The sequence below is a fragment of the Crotalus tigris genome, unplaced genomic scaffold, assembly GCF_016545835.1.
Source record: "Crotalus tigris isolate CLP2741 ecotype Arizona unplaced genomic scaffold, ASM1654583v1 scf7180000023617.9722795, whole genome shotgun sequence".
Classification (NCBI taxonomy): domain Eukaryota; kingdom Metazoa; phylum Chordata; class Lepidosauria; order Squamata; family Viperidae; genus Crotalus; species Crotalus tigris.
The window spans coordinates 4,035,974-4,061,793 of NW_024100081.1; the positions used below are offsets into that span (position 1 = coordinate 4,035,974).

General features: G+C 36.0%; 1 protein-coding gene across 6 annotated transcripts in view; it reads left to right on the forward strand.

Annotated features, from left to right (window-relative positions):
* Positions 1 to 25,820, forward strand: part of SLC1A7 (solute carrier family 1 member 7) — a 47,012-nt gene that overhangs the window by 152 nt on the left and 21,040 nt on the right. For 3 of the 6 annotated variants that reach the window (XR_005553786.1, XM_039319994.1, XM_039319998.1), the window contains exons 1-4: positions 4,403 to 4,708; positions 6,234 to 6,313; positions 18,483 to 18,698; positions 25,366 to 25,408. Coding sequence is in view for 5 of the 6 variants with exons in the window: in XM_039319994.1 (XP_039175928.1) it covers positions 4,568 to 4,708; positions 6,234 to 6,313; positions 18,483 to 18,698; positions 25,366 to 25,408 (480 nt within the window). In the remaining variant the exon portion in view is untranslated. Of the gene's footprint in view, positions 1 to 4,402; positions 4,709 to 6,233; positions 6,314 to 18,482; positions 18,699 to 25,365; positions 25,409 to 25,820 lie in introns of those variants that run through there. The other 3 variants (XM_039319993.1, XM_039319996.1, XM_039319997.1) reach the window with 3 other exon arrangements.

The window sequence follows — 25,820 nt, forward strand, 5'->3', positions numbered from 1 at the left end:
AAGTTTGCATAGCGATTGAAGTGACCCCGAGCTGAACACTCAGACGAGGCGCTGACTCTGACTCTCTCTGAAGTGACAGCACCCCACCCGCCTTCCCATAAAGCAGTGTTTCCCAAACTTGACAATTTTAAGGCATGAGGACTTCAACTCCCAGAATTCCACAGCCAGCAACGCTGGCTGTGGAATTCTGGGAGTTGAAGTCCACATGCCTTAAAATTGTCAAGTTTGGGAAACACTGCCATAAAGCAAGACTTGTAAAAAAAAAAAAAAAATCTTGTAAGACTTGTGGACTTCCACGCCCAGAACTGAAGGGAAGCTGAGTGGCTGGGGAATTCTGGGAATCGAAGTCCACAAGTCTTGCAGGTTGCAAAGTTTGGAGACAACCCACCCGCGCGCGAGAGCGAGCCACAAAGTCCGCAAGCCAGTGGCAGAAAGGGGCGGGGTACTCTGCAGTGTTTCCCTTGGCTCCGGTTCTGGAGCGCCCTTCAGGAGCGCCAAGGCACCTGGAGGGTGCCAAACCGGAGACACTGGTTTAACTGGTGGAGAGGGGAGAGGGAACCGAGGCAGAAATGGTTTCCGCGTTTCTTCTGAGACCAAATCAGGCCGGAGGGAGGGCGCCTCGTATCCCGAGCTGCAGAGGTTTATAAAAAGGGCGGGCTCTTTGACTGGTAATTCGGGAACCGCGAGAGAGATTCTTCCTTCCGATCTTCGTGACAGAAGCACGACTTCTGCTCGCAGCAGCCTATGAGCAAATTAAATTGCCTGTCAATCACCGAGAAAAACACAAGAGGGCAGAGAGTAGCGCCTCTTTCTCGAGGGAGAGTTGGGATGCGCATTAACACAATTTTTTGTGTGTGGAATTCAATAGGAGTTACTTTCACAAAAGTAAATACAGGATGATAACCCTTATGTCAGACTCCTGTTGACCCTTTCTTAGGAATAATCTACACATTGCTTTCAACTTGACTTAAGTGAAACCTTTTTTTAAAAAAAAAAAATAAAATAAATTGTCTATCGAGATTCTTAGTCATTCAGGTCTTGGTTGTCCCAAAGACCTGAATGACTTTTTCACCAGGCAATTGGACTTTCTTGTTTTTCCTTGAAGACATTTTGCTTCTCATCCAAGAAGCTTCTTGATATCAGATATTGTCTTCAAAGAAAAACAAGAAAGTCCAGTTACCTTGTGAAAAAGCATCTTTGGGACTTTTAGGAGAATGTTGTAGTCTGAATACCATTGCTGTAAAAGTCATTTAAATATTCTTGGTTTTGATTTCACTGAGTGTTGTCCAGCATATATTGGACATCTATATAATTATTTAGTGATCTATAAGTGAGTGTTTTTAAGAGCATTCACACTTCATTCATGTAAGAATTATAGGAAAATCCCTTGTATGGGAATGTTTAAAAATGTGTGTTTGCTGCCCCAAGAGTTGCATTGAATAATTATTTGGTGATATTTTCTTTCAAACACGTTGGGACAGAATCTAACCATCAGCTAATAAATAGGGATGTAGCAATTTAGTTTGTATCAGTTTTGCAATACTTAACATCATAGTGCTTTTTGTCATTTTGTAGCATTCAGTAAATTTTATAAAATGCAAAGAAATTCAGCCATTCCTATCCATCTGTCTCTGTCCATAATAAATGCAACTGTTGAGACAGGACATCTGAGAGGAGTCTACGGTTTGAAAAAGATATCTGTTAGTTTGCTCAAACAAATTGGGCCACAATGGAAGGATCACAGGAAGGAATTTCCATCAAATGTACACGCTTTTTGTTTTTAAGTTATCAAAAAGCTATTTGGTTTTGTTTACAGGTATTTTGGAAGAAGGGGGTATTAAATAAAATGCAACTTTTCATTGAGTAAATATACTCAGGATCTGGTCATGCCACAACTGTGACGAAGGTAGCATGTAGAACAGCATTCATGCATAAAAAAAAATAAAGCTCCCTAAAAACAACTCCTTGCTACATGGTCACATCCATGATGGTTTTGGATAGCAAGCCACAAATGGGTTACTTTTGCCTTTTACCAGATTGTCATTGTTTTATTATTTTTATGAACTTTATGAACAACTCTTCCTATTTTCCCCACAACAACAACCTTGTGAGGTGGGTTGGGCTGAGAAAAAAATGACTGGTTCAAAGCCACCCAGCTAGCTTTTCATGCCTATGTTGTGGCTGCTGTTGTTATTTCTTAGTCAAAGTTACAGTTCTAGGATCACCTGGCATTTCCCTGTCCAAAAAACAACCAAATTCGGCTCTGCTTAGCATTCTGAGACCAGCCTTGTTACTTGTTGCCACCTGCTCTAACATCTGTAGATGTACATTTTCAATAAATGCTGCTATTTTTCCTATTTTTATTGTGGTTTTATCTGCTTATTTGTCTAGAGCTTTTTACTGAGCATTACAGTTTCTTCTCCTGCCCTTATTCTGCTTGATTAACCTTCCAAATAATCATTAAAGAAATAACCAGTATAAGCATAATCGCTGGATCACAGCCATCATCTTTAAAATGACTTTCATGAGCACTTCAATACAAATGATAGTGCTTGGGATTTTCTGGTATTTTGTACAATAGCCATTCCTGCTTTCAGTTGTAGCATCCTAAACTTTGCTTTTACTTAAAGAATATTTAGAAATGGGGTTATTTTTGTAGTTTGCAAAACATTTGATGGCAACGTAGTTTTACAATTTCTAAATAATTATTTTTAGAAGAGTTTTCGATATTTTTATAAATAAAAACAGTTGCTAAAGAAAGAAGGAATGTCCTAGTAGCTGATAATCCTTGCATATTCTTCCTTTCCTTGTATAAAAAGGGGCAAAACAAATGTATGTGTGTGATTCATGAATTGATTATACATCTGTGGCTTATCTACTTGTCACTATAAAATGAATAGCGATTCAAGATATCTATGTCACAGAAAACACTAGAAACATTCAAGAAAAATATCTAGATTCAATTATATATTGAAGGAATGAATTAATGATATATTGGTACTAAGTTGATGCTGAATAGATCTTTTTTAGATATTAGTTTTTCTTTTATATTTACTTTTTATATTAAATGCCCTTGAAGTATTGGTGTGGATGTTGTTTATGTATTTGTCATATTTGTGTAGCTACCTGTATCACAAGCGATTCCTTCAAAGATCTACCCCCAAACTGGAAAACTGGAGCAAAAATTATTATAATCCAAATAATTTATTTTTAAAGGGGGGGGGAGGAAAGACTCAGCTTTCTCCTAGGCCTTGAGGCAGAATGTATGCAATCCCTTGTTAGATATGTTTGTCATATGTTGCATCTGTTTTGATGTTAAATGTCTTGGTTTACTATTTTGTTTAATTTGTTTTCTGCATTTTTACGTATCTTCTTTTATTTGTGTTGTGTTGTGTTTTTTTATTTTGTGAACTGCTCAGGATAAGTGTGGATTTGGGTCTCAAGCTGGGTGACACTGAAGTTGAATTAAATAAATATAATAGCTAAGATGCTTTAAAAAAGTCTATATTTGGAAGTACATCAAAATCAAGAAATAATACAATGCATAATAGAATAGAACATTTTGTGACAATATAGTTGAATCTTCAAAATTGTTGAACTGATGAAGGATAGCAAATGAGATTCAAAAAATGACTGCCATTAAATAATATTTAATGTAGCAAAACATGTGTTCTGAGTCTTGATCCCACATCTTTTTCAAAAAAAAATTTCTATACTTGATACATTGAAGGAGAAAATGTTTCATTTTGCTACAATGTCAATGGTTTCTTTAGTTTACAACTGCAATTTTTTGGCTGCCTGCTTCCTTCTTAGCAGATAAAAATAAAGAGATACAAGTTCAACCTCTTGAGGCTCCATTTGCAACAAAAATTAAAGCCATTAGTAAATTGAATAAACTATATTTTTTAATTTCACATATCAAACATGCATTTATGACCAAAGCAAGTTATACATAATACATTTATTAAAGCATACAATTGCATATAGTTCAATTATCTGAAAATAAAAAAGTTTTTCCTGAAAAGAAATGTTGACAGGGACAAGACATTTTCCCATATGCTTCCACTATATCCAGATTATTTGTATTGCTAGTAGTGAAAAGCCACTATTACTTAAAGTTTAATCTTGTGCTTAACTAGTGTTAATCACCTACACTTTGAATGAAAACAGAAGTTATCTACTGTATGGATCGTATTCCTCTATGCCACCATTATTAAGGAGCCTCTGCTTATAACAGCTGAACAATGCACAATTATTTTATTTTCATATTAGGCACTTTGCTCCAAGATCAGTCTGGTTTCTAAAATACCACTCCACTCTGTTCTCATTTTCCAGAGTTCTTAATCTTCCTTGAGGTTTGTATTGATGTAGTCACTAATAGGATTGTGAGAATTAATTTGGAAATACATGCTTGGTGGCTTCTGGTAGGAGAGCGACCTTGCATGTCAGCTAAGCAGTCTCAGAAATGATTTTATCTAATCTATGCCTGCTATTCTAACATGACCAGCTGAAAAGATCTCTGTGTCTATGGGATGCAGATTCCCCTCCGGAGATCACTGAGGACACCATGGCAGTGACTTTCAAAACAATGCTAGGTCGGGTCAAGGATGTTTGCAAAAGGAATGGTTTACTCGTTCTCTCAGTGTTATCTGTCATAGTGGGATGTCTTCTTGGATTCTTTCTGAGGACAAGGCGCCTCTCTCAGCAGGTTAGTGATCTGAGCAGTAGAACATCATTGGAGGAACAAAGGATTCATAAAACAAAACAGGAGTTGTCATGAGGGATATTTTCCTGACTAGATATATTGCAAAATAAGACATTTTGTTCTGAAAACTAAAGCTGTCTCTAGATTATTATTTTTTTTAGTGGTTGAAAAGCTGAGCCATTGAAAACTGCAAGCATTTTGCAAAATTAAATGTATAAAATGTTAAATACTGAAGATGTTCAAAAGGAAGGAACATTTAAAAAACCTTGCACTGTTGTGAATTCATGATATGTCTAAATATACTGTTCCCAACTAATGTATGTTCTTTTCTAATATATAATATACTTAATTCCACAAGCCATTTACTTTGAAACAGTTTTGTTGATCTTAATAAATTCGTAGGGAAAGGTCTCAATTATTATTATTATTATTTATTTGTTAGCAAATGAAATTATTCTAGAAAGTATGTTTTAGAACAACCTGAGGAATTCATCTGATTATGCTTCCTCCCACCTTACCCACTGTTTACAGTTCATGCTGGTCAAGCTAGCTAGAAGTGGTTTATTACCTAATTTTAAAAATAACAGGATTTTTCTCTTTTTAAAACAACAAAGAGAAAATGTACCATGGTTGGCCCAAAGATGCTGGCTGAAGATGAGAAATGTGAATTAGTCTCCCCTATTGTGAGTAAAATAGAGTCACAATTATCCATTATGGATCCATTCACTTTGTGAGGGAATTGTTTAGCATGGCAAAATATGTAAGTACACATCAGGAAAGCAATGGAGATTCTTCTGGTTTGCCATCTATTTAGCTGGTATAGCTTTGATCTAGTTGCATTCAAGCAGCTACAGTATGTGAAATAAATAACTTGGGAGGTTAACACTGTGAAAAGCTAGACACAAGAAGAGATTTCTTGAGTATTGCAGGTTTTGACCTAGAGAATCTTAAACGCTGTGGTCAAGATATCTGAATGAGCAGAGCCTCTCTTATGAACATGTTCACATGTGATTCACCGGATTCTGAGGCATGTCCTATCACCAAGAAAACTAGGAGCATAAGAGAGACTCTTCTACAGCATCCAAACTATGAACTTCACACCTGCTTCATTAATCCCTGATGAGTTTTTGATACGCAGAACTATGAGTAGCTTAAGGTTTTGATGTCTTCTGATGAATTATATTGTTTCAGTTTGTTTTAACTGAGATATAGACAGATAGGTCAGGCAGTCAATGGATTTAGTACTCTTCCCCCCCCCCAACAATAGCTAAACTAAATTCTTTCCTAGGTTCATAGCTTTTATACTAAACATATCATTCATCTGAGAACCCAAGGAGTATTAAAATCACCATTTCAAAGCAAGCCACTTATTAATACCCTTAATATATGTTCATTTCCTCATCATTCCATCCTTTGTTTCTTATGCTGTTGTACTGAAGAAGAAATAATAATGTAGATATCAAAGCATCTTATTTTGAGATAAATGCTTTTTTAAAAAATCAATTTGTCCATTTCCTTATTTCCTTAGGAAATTAGTTATTTCCAATTTCCTGGAGAATTATTGATGAGAATGTTGAAAATGTTGATTCTGCCTCTGGTTGTTTCAAGGTAGGTTAGCCCATATCATATCAGTTCAATTGTTTTTTGTATAGTTTTTAGATGGTTCATTCAAAATAACATTGTATGAATATTACTTTGGCAGAAACAGTGACTAATTTTCCTATTTAATCCAGATAATATATATCCAGATAATATATATATATATGGAAGAACTTAACAAAGGGAAGCAGTTGGTATAGAGAAAGTGATCTCTTTTCCCCTTCACTAATTCTTTGTCACAATCATTCATTTTTAAAACGACTTCTTTTTTTTAAAAAAAAAAAATGTGCATTTGCTCTTGAATGTATACTAGCTCTTACTATCACAATAGCTGCATATGTAATTGATGCATTAAGTAGAGATATCTTTTAGCTACAATTGATTGAGCTGAAAGATACCAATTAACAGATACGATTATTACAGTAGTGGACAACCCACTGGCTGCATGCAACTTCCAAGACACTTATATACATTAGGTCTCTGGGAATCTATGTAAGAATTGTATAAAAAGGGGGCTTCAAAGTTTTAATAAGCCCTTATATTGGAACCAGGAGATATATATATATATATATATATATATATTATAATGTTTACTGCCTCAAAAGTTGCAAGGTAAAAATCTTCTGGTCCCTTTTATAAGAGATATTATAACTGTTGATGATACTGCAAAATAATCTGGGAAACTTTCTCTATTTTTCCATGCATGATGTACATATAAGAATTTACAGAAAAATACTTCTGTGCACTTAAGGCTGCACAGAAACAGTATAATACATTCTATTTCTATAATTGCAAAGTTCATATTTATGATGGCATATGTATCAGCTACAGTATTATAATAATGGATATGGTAATGGTTAATATTGCAGATTTTCTTTAAGGTGTCTTTCCTGTAAAAGTTTCCAAAAGCTAGAATGATGAAAAGAAATACTAGAATCAAGGTTAAGTGATTTAAATGTAAAACAATTTTGGAATTGAGTGTTCTTCATATACTTAAATAGTGTGCAAATTTGATAACTAAATCATCCTAGTTCATCACTTGCTACAACACATTACAACAGTAAAGGTTTAATTTGAGTTCTGGTTTAGTTAACTTGCTTTATAGTAAGTCAGAAAACAGCATACCGCAACTGGAGCCTGCCAACAATAACCCTGGATCATCTCTGAAACTTCATGTTTTAACGTTGGTGAGAAAAGCAGAAGAGGACATTGAGAGGTAGAAGGAAGTTAAAATGTAGAAGTGCCTTAAGGATTTTATTATATTTAAAACAAAATTCAAAATTTTTGATAATTTTCTGATTTAAAAATAAGTAAATGAACTTAGTAAGGTATGCCGCCTGTTTATGCAAAATATAAAATATTTTTATTTGTTTTATTTGTTTGTTTGTTTGTTTAATATATAAGTTGTTCATCTCACCCTGAAAAGTGACTCTGGGTGGCTATAAAATATCAAAATATAAAATATATTTTATAAATATAAAAACACCAAGCAGCACTAATACAAAAATACATCCAAATAGAAGATAGGCAGCCACACAATCAGCAGACAGCATCTAACCCCTGACTCTCTGAATCCAGACTGAAATGGATGCAGATAATCTGCTTCATAAAGACTCTCTGTAGTTGAACCCTCACAAATATGAGTGGTTGGAGATGGTAACAGATTTTCAGCAAGGCTGGATCAAGGGAGGACTTATTGCCATTTCTTTTGCGGCAGGTGGCATCACAAATATCCTCAAGAAGCACTGACTTGTGTTCCAACCATTATTAAATTGTTTGAATGTATATTTCTTATTAATGTTACAATTACGCTTAAAATATAAGTTGACATAGAAGTAGGCTGCTGATTTCTAACAGGTTTACAGTCACTCATGCCCCAGTCACGTCCAGATCTACCTAGGGCAGTGGTGGCAAACCTATGGCATGGGTGCCAGATGTGGCACTCAGAGCCCTTTCTGTGGGCACGCGCACCGTCACTCCAGTCCTAGGCCTTCAGCTGGGTTTTTCACTTTAGGCCTCCGCTGCCGTGTGCAAAAAAAAAAAAAAAAGGTTCAATCAATCAGTCAATTTCAATTTCTTGCGGGAAAAAAAATCTTGTAAAGTTGGGATTGATTGATTGAACTTTTTAGTCCTACCCAGTCTGCCATTACCACTGCAGCCACCCCCACCCAATGGGCACGCCCAGCCAATGGGCCATGCCCACCCGGCACCCTATGATGCATAAGTGGTTTTGGGTTGCAGTTTAGGCACTCGGTCTCTAAAAGGTTCGCCATCACTGACCTAGGGCCCAGGTCAAGAGTGTTGGTGGTTACTTTTAAAGGTTTACATTGCACAACACTGAAATGTATCAGACAATGCCTTGCCTTGTCTGTCTACTAATGGAATGGAATCTGTCAGTCTACTAAGATTGCCTAGGAAGAGCCTGTTGAGACTCTCCCTTCCTTGAGATTCATGGAGCTTGGACAAGATGAAAGGTTATCTTAATAGAAGTCCTTATTTTGTGGAATCCCATCCCTGCAGAGATACATACAGTTTTTGTAAGCAATTATAAGATATCATTTTCAAAGTGTCCTCAGACTGAGGTAATAAGGAACATCTCTCTCATACTTTCTTTCGTATTATTACCGAATACCAATTTTAAATTTTTATTTTGCACTCCCTGGAGTCCTTCAGAATTGGATTTATCTAAAAATGCTGGGTAATACATATACACGGGGGTCCCCACTCCACGGTCCATGGCCCAGGGCTGGACCACAGCCTGTTTGGAACTGGGCCACGGAAGTGGTGGGAAAGTGCATGCGCAAAGCTGCATTTGTGAAAACAGCACATGTGCACACAAAAAACCATCTCCTCTCCTTACCCCCACCCTGCTGCTACCTCAACCAATTCACCCAGCTGGAAATTCATACCATTCATTTAGTGACCATTCAAAGTTATGGCACTGAAAAAAGTGACTTATGACCATTTGTCATACTCACAACCGTTACACATCTGCACAGTCATGTGATCAAAATTTGGGCACTTGGCAACTGTCCCAAAGTCATGTGACCACCGTTTGTAACCTTCCCAGTCAGCTTCGAATAAGCACGGTCAATGGGGAAAGCCAGATTCACTTAACAATCACATGATTCACTTAACAACTGTCTTGATTAGCAATGGAAGTTTTGGTCTCTATTGTGGTTGTAAGTTGAAGCCTGCCTATATTCATTCACATATGCATGCATTCATATATAAGGAAATCTTCTGCATGAAGGGTGTACATCACATCTGTTTTGTTTTTGTCAGCTGCAAACCACTGCTGGAACACCACCATTAGCAGAAAAAGCTGCTCTGCAACCTCAGGAAATCAGCCATTTTTTTTTTCATTCTCCTCCTGCATTGGTTGGGATGTATATTCCAGCATGTCTCTCCTGGGCTTTGTGTGTTTCTTTAATTTAGAGACACGGTCTGCCTGCCTGCCTGCTTGCTTGCTTGCTTGATTCATTTGATTTAAAAGCTGCCCAACTCCCTTAGACATTGGGTGGCTTTCTATGCTAAACAGTATCATCCCCTGTCTCCCAGCTCATATTTCATACTCACTCTGCCTGTAGTAGCAGGCTCCTAAAGGTGTAGCAATTTTTTTTAATGAAACAAAAATGAATCTTTCTTTTCAAAGGATTTGTACAAAAAAGAGATTACTATGTTTACAGATGACTTCAAAAAAAAATCATTGATTTTTCTACCAGTATGTTTAAAAATACATTTATAGGTTTGTATATTTAGGCTGTTGTATTGTTCAGTTCTAAAGTTTTTAAGGACTGGCACATCTCTGTTGACATTCCTCTGGGGTTTTAATCTTATACCCACTTTTCTCAGAGTAGATCTGACTGGATTCGGTGGGACTTGCTTTTGGGTAAGGCTCTTCTAGCGATGTGTGATAGTAGCCACAAGCCATGTTTAAGTGACAGATGTTACTGTACAAATATTATCTTGGCTCCTGTACTAACGTGTTTCAGCATATATGAATTTGCATTCCCCAATTCTAGAAATCCATACAATTTAAAATGCCCAAGTTTAAAAAACACTGCTCTCTACCTGCCAACTGCATTTCAGTGGTCTTTTGCCTCTTATGTGTCATTTTTCTGAACTCTTCCTATGGTGGCATATGCCTTAGGATCACATCTAGGGGTTTTGATGGCTTTATCTCCCTTTGGAATTAATGTTGAAGAGAGGTCACTTTTGATTTTACCGTGATAGACATGCAGGAGATAGCAAAAGCTATAATTTTTTAAAAGACATTGGGATGAAGATTGTTCTACTGCACTGGTTTTAGTACTCTCTGCTTTTCTTATTTTTATTTCTGAATAAAACTGCTGTTGCAGCTATCTGTTTTGTTGTTTTAGTGCTAATAAATGATATTTGAAATTAGGAACACAAGATTTTCTGTTTGTTATGATCTGCCTTTGATTCCTCTCAAAAGTTATTGCTTATTGAAAGTGTTTCTTTGCTGTTAAAATAAAAATGTGAACGAACTATGATTAAAAATACTTGTGTCCTACTATGACATATATAGAAATTGCTATTAAAATATGACACAGAGACAGAACAGTCAAAAATGCATTATAAAGTAGATTCAAAATTATAAAGAAACAATTACAATGTAACTATGGGAGGATTAGCGTTAAACAATGGTTCCCCAATGTATGATACATCATACAATAAGGCAAATGTAGAAATGTAGAATAGGACTGTAATGAAAAAAACATACTTTAAATGCTTATAAGCATGGTGAATGCAATTATCAGTAAGAGTACAACGTAAGGGAAATTGAAATTAGGTATTTTTCTAATTATGTTTTATTGTTTTTTTCCTGTTTTTACTTTGTTTTTATTATATGATTATAATATGTGCATTTATCTTTGGAATAGTGCTAAATAATGATGATATTACCATTTTGTTCAGAATCGTACAGAAGATTTTAGTATTCTGTAAAACAGAGGTCTTCAAACTTGGCCTTTTATCACTTGTGGACTTCAACTCCCAGAATTCCTCAGCCAGGCACGCTGGCTGAGGAATTCTGGGAGTTGAAGTCCACAAGTCATAAAAGGGCCAAGTCTGAAGACCCCTGCTGTGAAACAATACAACACACTCAGTTCTATACAGTCAAATTAGCTAAACACTGAACTTTAGTTTTTGTGGCCATTGAAAACTTCTTGTTTATTTACTGATATTTTATATTTTATTTATTTATTTTCTTTTTCTTCTTTTTGTAGTTATTTACGCTGTTTTAAAATGTTTAAATTTAAAACAAAAACAAAAGATATTCCAGGCACAATCTGCCTTGAATAAATTAGCAGCTCTACAGGCCATCAGGAAAAACACATGAGTTTCTTTAGAGATTTTAAGTCCGTATTTAATAGTATCTTCCAATTCCACTTGTTATGTGCAGAATTTTAGGACTTAGACTAGCCAAGTCCTAAAACTCTTGTATAGTCATCTGAGTTAGACCAACATTATGCTGAAATAGACCATATAATCCAACGTAGTGCCATATATTGCCATGGCCAGAATACATTTCCCCAAAGCTTAATGCAGAATCTGATATCTGATATCCATTAAGAAGGGCTTTTTCAGGTTTGGCTCACCCCCCATAGTACATGATACCCTCCTCAATTTATCTTGGGGTGTTTTTTTCCCCAATAAAATCCTATGGCTTTTTTTTTTTTTTAATGTGGATTTGGTGCATAGTTGTATTATTTGTGTTCCAGTGTAATTTTGTTATAATTCTTATTTCTGAGAATGGCTTTACACTATTTCACAACTTCTTTTCTTCATTGAGATTGGCATTGGTGAGAGATCATCAGCCAGGTTTTTATTCTGTGGGAGTTTTATAATTGTGAGAAACAGCTTAACCTACTATTCACAATTGCACAATCACAAAAATGTTCATGCATTAGCATTAAAAATAATGACAATCTTAAAATGTGTACATGAATTAACTTCTACCATAGTTGTAGCATTTTAATTTTTGCTTCTTGCATGTTTTCTACTATATACAGTGGTGCTTAAAAGTTTATGACCTTTTGAATTTTCAATATTTCTGCATAAATATGACATAAAATGTAATATGTTCTCCAACAAGTTCTAAAACTAGATTAAGAAAACCCAATTAAAAATGAGTCAAAACATTATATAGTACTTGTGTATTTGTATATTGCAGAAAACAGTCCAGAGAAAAATATTTGATAAGAAGCTATCCATGGAACTGTGGTTTGGTGGGAAAAAGGAAATATTTAAGCCTTCTTTTCACTGTAACTTTATTTCTTTTGTGCCTTCAAGTCAGTGTTGACTCCTGCAACAGTCTGAACTACTTTGAATATAAATGTTATGAAGATATAATGATACCATAGCAATAGTTGTGTTACAAGATGCTTTTCCCAATCTCTATAACCATGATTGCATGTTGAGATAGTGGCTGTAAAGCAGTGCAAACAGATACCACCACTAAGGGCAGCTACAGGTGATTTGGCTTTTTAAAATTAAAAACAAATCAACTCTTCCCAAAGTTGCTAGTGGAGCAGGAGTGAAATGAAGAATTTGGTTTATTTACTCATTGGATTTTTTAAAACAAGCACAACATTGTGAATCTTAGTGGTGTACAGAAATAAAAATATTCACAACACAACAACACAAAGTAGTAAAAACATGATCATAAAATTAATTTAAACCAGCAGCATCCCAATCAAGAATTAACCATTTATGGCTGTCTTAACTAATTGCTATAATTAAAAGCCCTCTGGAAAAGTTCTGTTTTGACCAGTTTTCAGAAGACTATCAGGGTCACTGTGGAACACTGTTTTCCCTTATCTTCAGCAGATGGCTAGCTGGCAGAGGTATATAGTTTTTGCTTTATTTTTTCAAGTGACTGCTTTGAAGTGGGGTGGCTTCCTTGAGCCTAAAACTCTGGAACCAGAAGTAAGAAAAGGGACCACCCAGAAACTCCAGGTTTGCCAAGAAAAGATCAGAGCCAGGAAAAAAGATGACTTGGCCTTGAAATAATCAACTTGTCAGATAGGTCCAGAGCCAGAGTTAAATAAAGTCGTGGAACTGCCCGTTTACATAGTTGAACCCCTTTAGCTGATTTTTCCTATTACACTCCAAGTTTGTTATTTTGTTTTGCTTTTTGTTTTGTTTTTTGGTCTGCTTAAAATATGGTTGATCATAAATCTGTCATGGCTCAACCCAACCTGGTGCCTAAGAAACCGTTTCATCTGCCTGATGAGAGAGGTTTCTCTGATCAGGATCAGAAGCCTAGAAACCATTATTCCAGGCTCCACATTCCAATCATAGACCATCATTCACGATCCATTGCTTTTTAAAGCTTCTTTCTGCATTTATTTCAGCACAACCTGTTATGTTAATTTGACCTCCTATAAGATTGCTTTGAAAACAAAGCAAAAATGTTCTAATTCTCATTTTTGAAAATATAGAATGTAGAAGTTGATGGCAGCAAGAACCAAAAGGAGTAGACTTGTCTAGTCAGTTATAAAGTGTTTCGTTCATTTCCTAACTTTGTTTCTATTTTTCACTTTTTAGATTCAAGGTTTCAAGCATCTTTTGTTTGTTGAAACAAGGCTGGGATAAGAAAGGGATTAATTTCTTAAACATCAGTACACAGTTCAGTGTTGTAATATCCAGTTTTATTTATGAGACAATTGCTAAACTGATAATTATGTTGTAACACAGGAGCTGGTATTTCGGTTCTGCCAACCCATAATCAAGCTACATCTAATACCGCTAACATTGTTTTAACAAAGAAAGCTTCAATTTATTTGGGAGAGGTATTTACATAGCAAACAATTATGAAGAGAAATTCAATGAAAATATAATCAAGAGGTGAATGAATGAAAACAAGCATGTATGCTGTAGCAACTGCTGGTTGGTAATGCTGGACCATTACTTCTTGACAGGATTATTGTCTTTCTAATCACTCTAATCCCCTCTGATAGGTCCATCTATAATCCATCCGTTTCAAAGCAATATCCAGATGGCTCCTGGTGGGGGATGGAACAGAACAAGCTGGAGAGGCATGAGTTGAATCGGTTTATGGTCAGCCCCTTATGTTTCCCTTTTCCAGAGTTATTACATCTGAGGCTTCCACCATTGAGAAATTGAGACAATGAATTAAGCAAAGAGCTAAAGCACAGATGAATTTAGATAAACCTAAATTCCATGTACCTATCAGATTTGTGAACCTTTTAGCTAGTTTCCTTGCCACTGTTCAGAAAGAATGGAACACTGAATTAAGTTGTCTTAATGATGGCCACTCTGGAAAATGGTTCAAACTAACATTTGGAAGATATTTTCATGTACCAGATACCTTATTTAGCCCTATGGAATAGGCAGGCATATTATCACCATTTTAATAATGTTTTGCTAGCTGACATGCTGAAAGTATTGAGCTTATCTTTATGAAGTCTCGTGTGGGTTCAGCTCCACTTCCATCTTTTCAATAAATACTTGAAACAACAGGGAAGCCATGAGGCAATAGCTTCTACTTGACTTCTTGAGTTTAATGTAGATCATTCCTTCTTTATGCTAGTGTTGTCTGTGTACAATTCTAGGCATTGTAAGAAGTAAATTTTATACCATATATAGTAGACAAAATTGCTATCTTTGGAAATAGGTTCCGTTATTTCTTTGTTGTTTAGTACAAAATACCTGTCATAAGAGGTGATAGGCCATAACTGATCTTGGAAAAGAATAAATACAAGTTTATCAGGAAATTTCCAGATTGTAAACAAGGCTCAGTAGTTAAAAAAAATAAATAAATCCCAGAAGCAGTAGACAAAAACACAGAACCCTTATAGAATTTTATGCCTTTACATTCATTCATTCATTCATTCGTTTGTTTGTTTGTTTGTTTATTTATTTATTTGCCACCCATCTTACCTCAGGGTAACTCTGGACAGCTTACAATCATAAATACTACACACACACACACACACACACACACACACAAACAAATTAATACCAACTGTTAAAATCCAATTACAGATGGGGAAGACGAAGGGGGTGAGATGGGACCTGTTGTTAGTTGATTAATCACCTTCACAATGATGTTCCCCCATTGAGGCCCCAAACCAACTGGCAGAGCCAGGTCTTTAGGCCCTTAGAAAAGGTCAAAAGGGTGGGGTGACCTCACATCAGCGGGGGGGGGGGGGGGGCAAGATGTTCCAGAGGTTAGGTGAAATTTGTCTAATCCTTCCCTGAATTTGTCTAATCCTCTCTTAAACCTATTTACAATGCGACAGATCACCACTTCAGATGTCAGCAAATTCCATAGTTTAACTTTAGAAAGGAAATTACATGCCTTGTGCAGTGCTAGTAGCCACATCTGAACTCACTGTATCTTTGGAAGTAGAAGACTACCTAGTTTGCAAAGGAAGTTGAAAATATTAAATGTGGTTTGTAATAGTAAACATTAAATATAGGAAGAGGACTTAGCAGAAGGAAGTTGGAGTATCAGGTTTTGAACTGGTTTTAGCACAAGAGGTTCAGTAAACAAGACTCTCTAGCATGTGCTGGAAGAGAGGGGTGTGGAATTTTGAAGAAATAGTAACAGAAATTGTTACTTTTTAATACCAAATAAATGTTAATTTGTCTTGGAATTATTGTAGGATTTACATCTGAAGATTCCTATGGGTAGTCCTTGACATGACCATAATTGAGCTCAAAATTTCCATTGCTAAGCAAGACAGTTGTTAAGTGATTTTGCCCATTTTATGACCTTTCTTGCCACACTTGTTAAGTGAATCACTGTAGTTGTTAAATTAGTAACACATTTGTTAATTGAATCTGGCTTCCCTATTGACTTTGCTTGTCAGAAAGTCTCAGAAAGTGACCACATGATCCTGGGACACTGCAGTCATCATAAATACAGGCCAGTTGCAAAACATCCAAATTTTGGTCATGTGCCGATGAAGATGTTTCAGCGCTCATCAATGTGAAAAACGGTGATAAGCCATTTTCTTTGGTGCCGTTGTAACTTTGGTAATTAAATGAATGGTTGTAAGTCGAGAACTACTTGTAGTTTGGCGTGGTAGAATGCTGATAACTAGTTTTCCACAATGCTCTGTAACTAGTTTCCAAAGTATTCAAATTTGATTGTTTTTTTTGCTTAACTTTAATTAAATTTTACATTGAATCTTATTTTGTTCTCTCTCTCTCTCTCTCTCTCTCTCTCTCTCTCTCTCTCTCTCTCTCTCTCTCTCTCTCTCTCTCTCTCTCTCTCTCCTCCAACCCTATAAACTGGAAGCTTAGATTATAACATAGATAGGAAAAACAGATGTATATCCTCCCAACTGCTTTTTGGGAGAATTATGACTAATTTATCTGTTTTTAGGAACATTCAGTCTTTCCAACTCAACTTCCTTTTAAAAGGAGCTTTTTTGATTTCTTCCTTTTGCCTGTTTTGTTTAAACTGTAAATCTGCTACTTTTAATGCATTAAATGAAGCAAAAAACATGATTGTTTTTTAATAACCATTTGAGCATTGCCTTCTCCTAGGGATCAAGTATTATTTTCTTATTACTTGAAAGAGTACTTTAATATTCTCAACATCTGGGAAGTTATTTTGTAACTGTAATCATGGATAATTTTCTTGTATCTGATATTAAAGAATAAAGATTCTAGAAAAGAGGGCATATGCTAATATACAGTGAAACTAAATACAATAAAATCTCACATATATTTTTACATTGATGTACAAACAAAACCTGGAATATTAGACATTGACAAATATACATATAAAATTATTAATTTTCAGGACACATTATTTTATGCTGGAGGACAAACTCTACTTCAACATGACTTCTTTAAATGATAGTCACTACATTAGAAAAAAAGAAACCATTAATAATTGTTAGTTTGGCTATTGTTAATAAGGTGTGTTGAAGGTTTTGCCAATCCTGATTTCATCTCAGATATGCTGCAACTTATACTGATAAAACAACTGGGTTATCTTTTGATAGCTAGATGCCTCACTGGAAAATTATACTTGTAAACATCTGAGAGTTTTGCCATTTCAACGAGAAGACAAATAGCCTAGATCAGGGGTAGGCAACCTTGGCTCTTTTATGACTCGTGGACTTCAACTCCCAACTCCTGGCTGGCTCAGGAATTTTGGGAGTTGAAGTCCATGAGTCATAAAAGAGCCAAGGCTGCTTACCCCTGGCCTAGATCATCTCTATATTTAACAAAAGATCCCGTTTCATTCTATCTAAGGATTTCACCTGGTACAAGCATGGCCCTAAATCAGCCACAAGTGCCTTATTATTTTGCCTAATTTAGAGTCCTTAAACTGAAATTCAACAATTATTTTATAAAAATTCAGCATCTCAATCATTTTAATCTGAATTTGTATATATTATAAAACTCCATTATCATATTGGACTGACCTGGATTCTTATGACTTTCCAAATCTAAAAATAATTATAGCTATGCAAAAAAACCCCAATTAATACATAATGTTAATAGAGCTTTAGCAATGTATAAACAATTGCGCAGTCATCTAATGTTACAGTGTCATTCTCTTTCATATATGGCTGTCCTGTGACACCTCCATTTTTCTGCAAAGGTCAAGCAGATGAAATAGCTCTAAAGTGCTTTTTCAATTGGTAGCAGGATCAGTCTTAGACGCACTCAACGGTTGCAAAAGGTATTTTTTCTTAGATGTGCTGTAATCTGTACCATGCATGGAGAATATATATAGTGTTTGGTCTCACATATTTCAGTCCATTTTATATGCCTATCTAATAATAAAAAAGAAATATGAAGAAAATTTTGGGGTGGGATTAGGAAAAATTAAGACATTTGTTTGCTTAAATAACATACAACAGACAAATCTTTAGGGATGAGTCCATGTGAATCTTCTATTTTAATTTAACTGAAGCCTTGAAACTTGAATACAAAGTATGAATTAACCACATACATCTAGGTTTCAAATATGGTTTTCTGCTCTTTCCTGATCAGCTCCTTCCAACAGTCTCCTGCAAAAGACGCCTAAGGCAAGTCTTCTTTTAATCATCTTTGCTCAAAGAAAAGTTAGATCTAAATCTGTTGTCCTTTCCCTGGATATAGTAATAGACCTAATCGAATAAGAAGGAAAAAAGACATACTTTGTGTTTTCTTTCAACAGCCTGATGTCAGGACTAGCAGCTCTGGATGCTAAAACTTCTAGTCGATTAGGCATCATTACAATCACTTACTATCTGTGGACTACATTTGTGGCTGTAATTGTGGGAATCATTATGGTCTCTATTATCCATCCCGGTGGAGCAGCCCAGAAGGAAATTACTGAAGAAGGTGCGAAGCCAATAATGAGTTCTGCAGATGCATTGCTGGACCTAATTCGGTAACAACATTCTCACTGCTTTTATGAAGGGTCAGATTTTATATATTCAGTGATATTGTGGTGAATGATCACATTTTTAAAATACATGTTTTTAAATCCATGAATGCTAAAGGTCAATGATGAATTCATTGAAAAGAACCTGAAACTTAATTGGAACTTCCTTCTAGTCCCTAAAGTGAAAAATATTTTAGCACGTATGAATGTATCCTTTCTTGCTTCAGGATCACCATTTTCCCTAATATCTAAAAGTAAATAATGGAGGTCTAAGGAGAAGAATAAGTGTTTGGCCTGAATTCTGATGCAACGTATGTATACACTCAGAAGAAAATTACAAGTATTACCTAATGTGTAATCTGGGCAACCAGATGGTCATAGCTGGTAGAAGGAGAAAAATATGGCATCCATTAATGAACAAATATCAAACCTGATAACAATGGAGTTACACCTGAACTTCTATAAAAATAACTGTGCTTCATCTTGTTGGCACATTCATGGTGGAGAAATGTATTACAGGACTAATCTGAAATTCCAACATGCTGTAAACATCAAGGTGCCTCAGTACATCTTCTTTGAAATCCTTTAGTCTCCCTTCCTCAGTGTCAGCTAATTCTGCAGAAGTCAAGCTCTTCCTCCTTGCTGCATATCCTACGACTTGTCTGTATCCTTTATCATCCTTTTGTTCTATTCCTCTCACTAAACCCCTTTTCAGATTTGGAAATTCTTTAAGTCTCCAAAGTAATGCAAGTGGGTGGCTTGAGGAAAGATATAAGAAAGTACAGTGCTTGTTAAAACAGGGAGAAAGGCTCAAATATTTATTAAATAACTGAGCATATTTCCTAATAGCAAAAACTGCTGAGCAGATTGTGTCATGACTCTTCTTTGTCACCCTGCATTACATATCCTGCATTGCACAAGGAATAGGACTGGATAGGACTGGATGATCTTTGAGAACCCTTCCATTTTTTAAATATTAGGAAAAAAAAAACCTCTGAAATTCTCCATCATTTTTATGAAATTAAGAAAGTTTACAATTTGGAGTGGAAGGAGAAACAGGGAACAATGGCAAGAAAAATTTGTATATGTTTAAATAAAAATATAGAAATGACCTAACATCATATTAAAATGCATTGTTCTAGTCATACTTTACTCTGTATGAATGCCCTGCTTCATTTATTGATTGTTGTAATTTGCTACAGTCATAACTGTATGTCATTCCTACATGGATCTGTGGCTATGCTTCACTTTGAATGAAAAAATATGTGTGCCTTGCTTTAAATTTGTCAATCAAAACCTGTCCTATCACCTGATGAAAAGCACATAAATCTTTTACATTAAAAAAAAGAATATTGCTTGAGTCCATGGGAAACTGAAGTAGGCATCAAAACTAAACAAAAAGGTTTATTAAAAACAGAGATGATTAACAAATGTTGGTTTTCAAATTTTTCTATTATGATACCCTAGGGCAGGGGTAGGCAACCTTGGCTCTTTTATGACTCGTGAACTTCAACTCCCAGAATTCCTGAGCCAGCATGGCCCTAGGGCAGGAGTGTCAAACTGCTGGCCCACGGGCCGGTTTCATCATACCGGAGCCGCGCCCACCCCATTGCCGGCAATGGCGAAAAAGCTCCAATACGTTGCGTGACGTCACATGACGTCGCGAGTTTGACATGTCTGCCCTAGGGTATACATTTTGTACATCTACTCATGGAAGATTAATTCCTTTTCTCATTGCAAGTTATAATTCTTCATATTTGTGCATATGTGAAGCACAAAGAGTATTTTAAAAGAGGCATGGCTCACTATGTACGCTGAGCTCGTTTTCAGCTCTTATTTAGGATAAAGAAGTCAATTTTAGTTTCATCTCTAATCTAGCAATATTTTAAGTAATGGAATCACATTAAATCAAGTACACATTAAGATGATTGCATTTTTGAATATTTTCCCCCCAAATTTTTCCTGGTAGTTCAGATTATTTCTATATCTAATTTCACATACTGACTGGCCTCTAGTCTCAGATGGAGGCATTTCCTATTACCTGCTATTTGATCTTTTTAACTGAAGGAGCTAGGAACTGTAGCTGAGACTTTGTCCATGAATGTCTGCTTTACTATTCAGTTATGATCTTTTCACCAGTATTTGATTCTTCCTTCATATAAAATTATGTTAATTCAAAAAATAAATAATGAAAGTTTCTGTAAATCCTCAATTAGTTCTTCATGTTCATTTATTTATGGCTTCATTCTCTCTCTTATAGAGTGTGAGTAAAATATAAACTGAACATAAATGTATTTCTATCCTCAGAAGACACTTTGGATTCTCAGTGTTGACTGTGAGATTGTTTGTCATGTTTGTTAGTTCAGTTTGCACAGACCTGGAAATCAAACTTAAAACTGTTTATAGCAGGAAGCAAAGCTATGTGGAAATACGCCTGAAGCTATTAGAATTAAGTAGTGTGTGAGCCTTTTTATGGCCCTGAGAAATTGGCATAGTATGTATGCAGCTGACCTGTTTGTTAATGATACTGTATGTCCTTGTATGTATCCTCCTTCCCATATTAATTAGTGGTGAAATGGTAATCAAATATAGATACCAGGCACGGACCTCCCCAATATCTTCACTGGCACCCAAATATAGTTATACATTGCAAAGGCAGTCCATGATCTCCCTGCCAATGTTTCAGAGAGGTTTAATGAAGACTTTTTTTTCATATCTTACAACTGGAAACACAAACCCTAAGAACATCGGCACGCAGACGTTACAAAGCATTGAATTGCATTTTGTGATCAGAATGGCAAACTGAGGATTTGAGAGGAAATGGTTGGGCCTTATCATTGACCTAGGACAGTGTTTCCCAAACTTGACAATTTTAAGGCATATGGACTTCAACTCCCAGAATTCCACCGCCAGCAACGCCTTAAAATTGTCAAGTTTGGGAAACACTGACCTAGGACTTTTTGAAGGTGGGCGATGCTTCACAAATCCTATTGAGAGATCCTGAATGGATTGTTCCATTTGTCCCAGTCTCAATACAGGGACTGCTGGCAAGCATGCTTTCCTTATCTTCTTCCAAAGTGGTGTTTTCCAACTCACACTCGCATTACTTGCTGCTCTTTAATTTATTCTAAGCAACTTTTTGTAAATCTACTGGTTGCTGTATGGAACTGTCAGCCTCTTCCGTCCTTTTTTGTTACTGTTTGCTGCCCTCCAAGCCTCTTTGGGCAAGAAGAGGAACGTGCCTATATGAGCCCTGATTTCTATATGCTTGGTAAGCCAGGCTTCAAGCATTACACACACTCTTCTGTATCTCCAATAACCATCAGTTCTTTGTTCCTATCTACATATTCAGCAATTAGAGCATGAACCATAGCTGGTCACAGAGAACAAATGAAGAGTGACTGTCTATGGAGATTCTTAATGATCCAGGTCATGGTTGTCCCAAAGGTGCTTTTTCAAAAAGCAACTAGACTTTCTTTGTTTTTTCCTTGAAGATGTTTCGCTTCTCATCCAAAAAGCTTCTTCAGTTGCGACTGAATGGTGGAGAATGGAAGGAATTATATTCGTTGCAATCATCTGGTAGTTAGCACTCTCTCTGAGAGTTGTTGATGCCACTTGGAGGTTTATGTGTGCCCCAAGGGTCATCTGAATAGTGCAAATGAATGTGGAACTTTCTTGGAACTGCTGAAAGGACAGTGTTGTAAACAGTGGACTGGTGGACTGATGAAACGTTGGCCCATTTATTTATTTTATTTGTAGAATTTATTGCCCCCCCCCCATCTTACCTAATGGTAAATCTATTTTAAAAAACCGAAACAAAAGAAATCCAGCTTGGTTTCCCCAACATGTTGGGAGAGTAAAGAATCACAGAAGCTGGCCAGTTACTAAGGAGCATTAACTACTCTTCAGATAGAATACCTGCCTAGCATTGTTATCAAAGCTGAAAATTAAATCTTAACAGACATTGTCTTAAACCAGCTTTATTTCCAGTCATTTCTGCTCAGGAGAACAAGCAGCTCAAGGCCGTTGTGCAGAAAAGCTTGACGGCAAAGAAGAGGAAATACATCACCACCTCAGCAGATGGAAAAGAAAGAAAATCATGGCATCTCTTTGAAACATGATGGGACCTTGCTGGCAACAAATCATTCTTTCCAGCTGCAATAGACAAGTTATGGCAGAACTAAGATCAGCAGTATTCAGTTAATAGCTTTGCAGAATTAAATATTGATATTGTCTTAGCAGCTTATTTGTTCCATATGGTTAAGAGAGAATACGAAAGAGATGAAGAAATATAAGGGCATCACTAATGAGGAGAGGGATGTTTAAGAGCAATATATCTTCCAGAAGAATTAGCACTCTCTCTGAGAGTTGTTGACGCCACTTGGAGATTTATGTGTGCCCTAAGGGTCATCTGAATAGTGCAAATGAATGTGGAACTTTCTTGGAACTGCTGAAAGGACAGTGTTGTAAACAGTGGACTGGTGGACTGATGAAATGTTGGCATGGATCTCTGTGTTACACAAACAGTCCTGTTTCAAAAAAATAAAAGTACCATCACTGTAATCTTTTAGAGCAATGTGTCCATTTGAAAATAATTATAAATAATCCTCTAAAATCTGATATTGAGAGAGTTAGAAAGACTTCAGCACTAGGGTCCTACCTCCAATAAAGCAATAGAAGTATCGTACAACACTAATGAGAACTGCAGAAGCACAAATCTCATGTTCAATAGAATAACTGCAAAATGGGCATAAATTGTTTTTTGAAATCAGTATTTCAAAACCAAGTGTTTGCAGTTTTTCCAAGAATATGATGGAGCTAATAAAAATACTTGTTCAGTGTTATAGGCCAGCTGCTTTTTTTCCCCTCACAGTTATATTTCTGTAAAATGGAGAAAGGGCTCCAAACTAACTGCATCTCCTCCAGAACACAACTATTGTTACCATGCTCAAACTCATTTGTTTAGTGACGTATCAAGGTTGTCTGTCAGGGCCTGTACTGTTCTGGTAAAAACTGATGTGATCCTAAACTGCTGTTCTAGTGAGATATTACCTTATCTTATCTTTTGATCATTTCAACAAAGTTAATCTTGAAGAATGATTTACCGTGGAAAACAAGAGTCTATTTAAAATATATTGGAGTAGTTCCAGTCATTTCTATTAAAAGGTTGTTGTTCACCCACTAAGTCGTATCCGACTCTTTGTGATCCCATGGACCACAGCATGCCAGGCTCTTCTGTCCTCTCCTTTCTCCCAGATTTTGCCCAAATTCATGTTCATTATGTTGATGACACCATTTAACCATCCCATCTTCTGCCATCCTCTTCTCCTTTTGCCTTCAATCTTTCTCAACATCAGGGTCTTTTGTAATGGATTCTCTCTTCTCATTTGGTGACCAAAGTATTTGAGCTTCAGCTTCAGTATCTGTCCTTCCAAAGAACAGTCAGGGTTGATTTCTTTTAGTATCTATTAAAAGGAACCATCCTAATTCCTGCAAGAGAAAGAATAATGAAAAATAACATGCTAGTATCTTTAAAACTCTTTTTTTAACATTAGATCACTAATGACCATCTGACAGATGTTTCTTCTTTCATATAATCCTAATTGCATGTCAGTGCAGCTAGTTACAACTGCAGAAGTGAGGCACAAGTTCAAAGGTTGCTAAAACACATATACCTAGTTTCTCTTCAATCTGAATGCAATCTCCCCCAACAGTTGCTCCAGATTAATTATCCATCATAAACTACTAATCTATCATTTAATCAGCAAAGTAATCCTTTGCATGCCTGTAGCACTTTTCATCCAAATCACATCACAAACAGAATTAATTAATGAAATTCCTAATGTACATAGATACAATCTATGTTACAGAGATGATTACGTGGAGGAATCAGGATTCCCTGGAACTTAAAAAGGCAATTGAAAGGGAATAATTCTAAATCTCTTGGGGCAATTGAAGATACGTGTCCCAAGCATGCTTTTTTAAGGCAATAATATGGAGAAAACTAAAAAACTTTCATAAAAATGAAACATTTATTGCAATATAATCACATTCCCATCACTCAAATTACAATCTTTCTATGTGGTAAAATGTCTTTTTCATCAGAGGCTGATTCAGAATTTAATTTTTAATTGAAAGTGCCAGAAAAATGAATGCCAGATTAATGGGTGATGTGAATTGTTCAGATGTCTTTTTACCCACTAATAAACCTGTACAGATCATGCCAGATTGGAACAAACTAGGAAATCTGCTAGCACATACAATACTAGCCTGTAATGACAAGTCTTGAGTGAATTTCCAAACAGCTACAGGTGCATAGTTGCAAAATAACTTAGAGATTACTGTTGTGGCATACAAGTATTAGATTACATGGTTTTCAAGTTTTTCCCAGCTCTGAATTTTATGCCAGGATGTTGTATGATGTTTACTATAAATGTTTATAAATATTAATTTAAAAAACCTTCAATTAACAGAATATCACCTTGTTCCAATTTTTCCCCAAGTTCTGCAACAGGAAAAATGGGAAAATCACTTACCCAATGAAGAATCTGAAGCTATTTTTTTTAGCCAGATAACATGTTTTATATTATAAATTATTGCATATTTCTAGTTTGCAAACCTTTGTGTTTAAAAGTCTATCTATTTCCTTGACCAGTTTTCTTTGTCTTTTCAGGAACATGTTTCCTGCAAACCTTGTGGAAGCCACTTTTAAACAGGTAGGAATCTGGCTCTAACTTTCAACCCTAAAAAATATTTCTTTCCAATTCATAAGAAAAAAAATAGATAAGCCATATACAATTCATCAGATAAGCCACAATAACCTCTAAAATCACCACTACAGTACATGTATTATTTAGTTTAATAAAGGTGTTGAGTAAGAATTGGGGACAGGGGACTCTTCCTAATAGCCACAAATATTAAAAATTCTCCCTGGAGAAAGCAATTACGGGAAGAGTTAGCAGTGAAATGAAACCAGGCCACCAAAGAACAAAGTGGCTGGACATCATCAAAGCAGACCACAGCCAGAGCATAGCAAAACTCAAAGAAGCAGTGGGAGATTGGAAGACGTGGAGAGACCTGGCCCACAGAATCGCCAAGAGTTGGACATGACTAATGGATGTCGTTGTC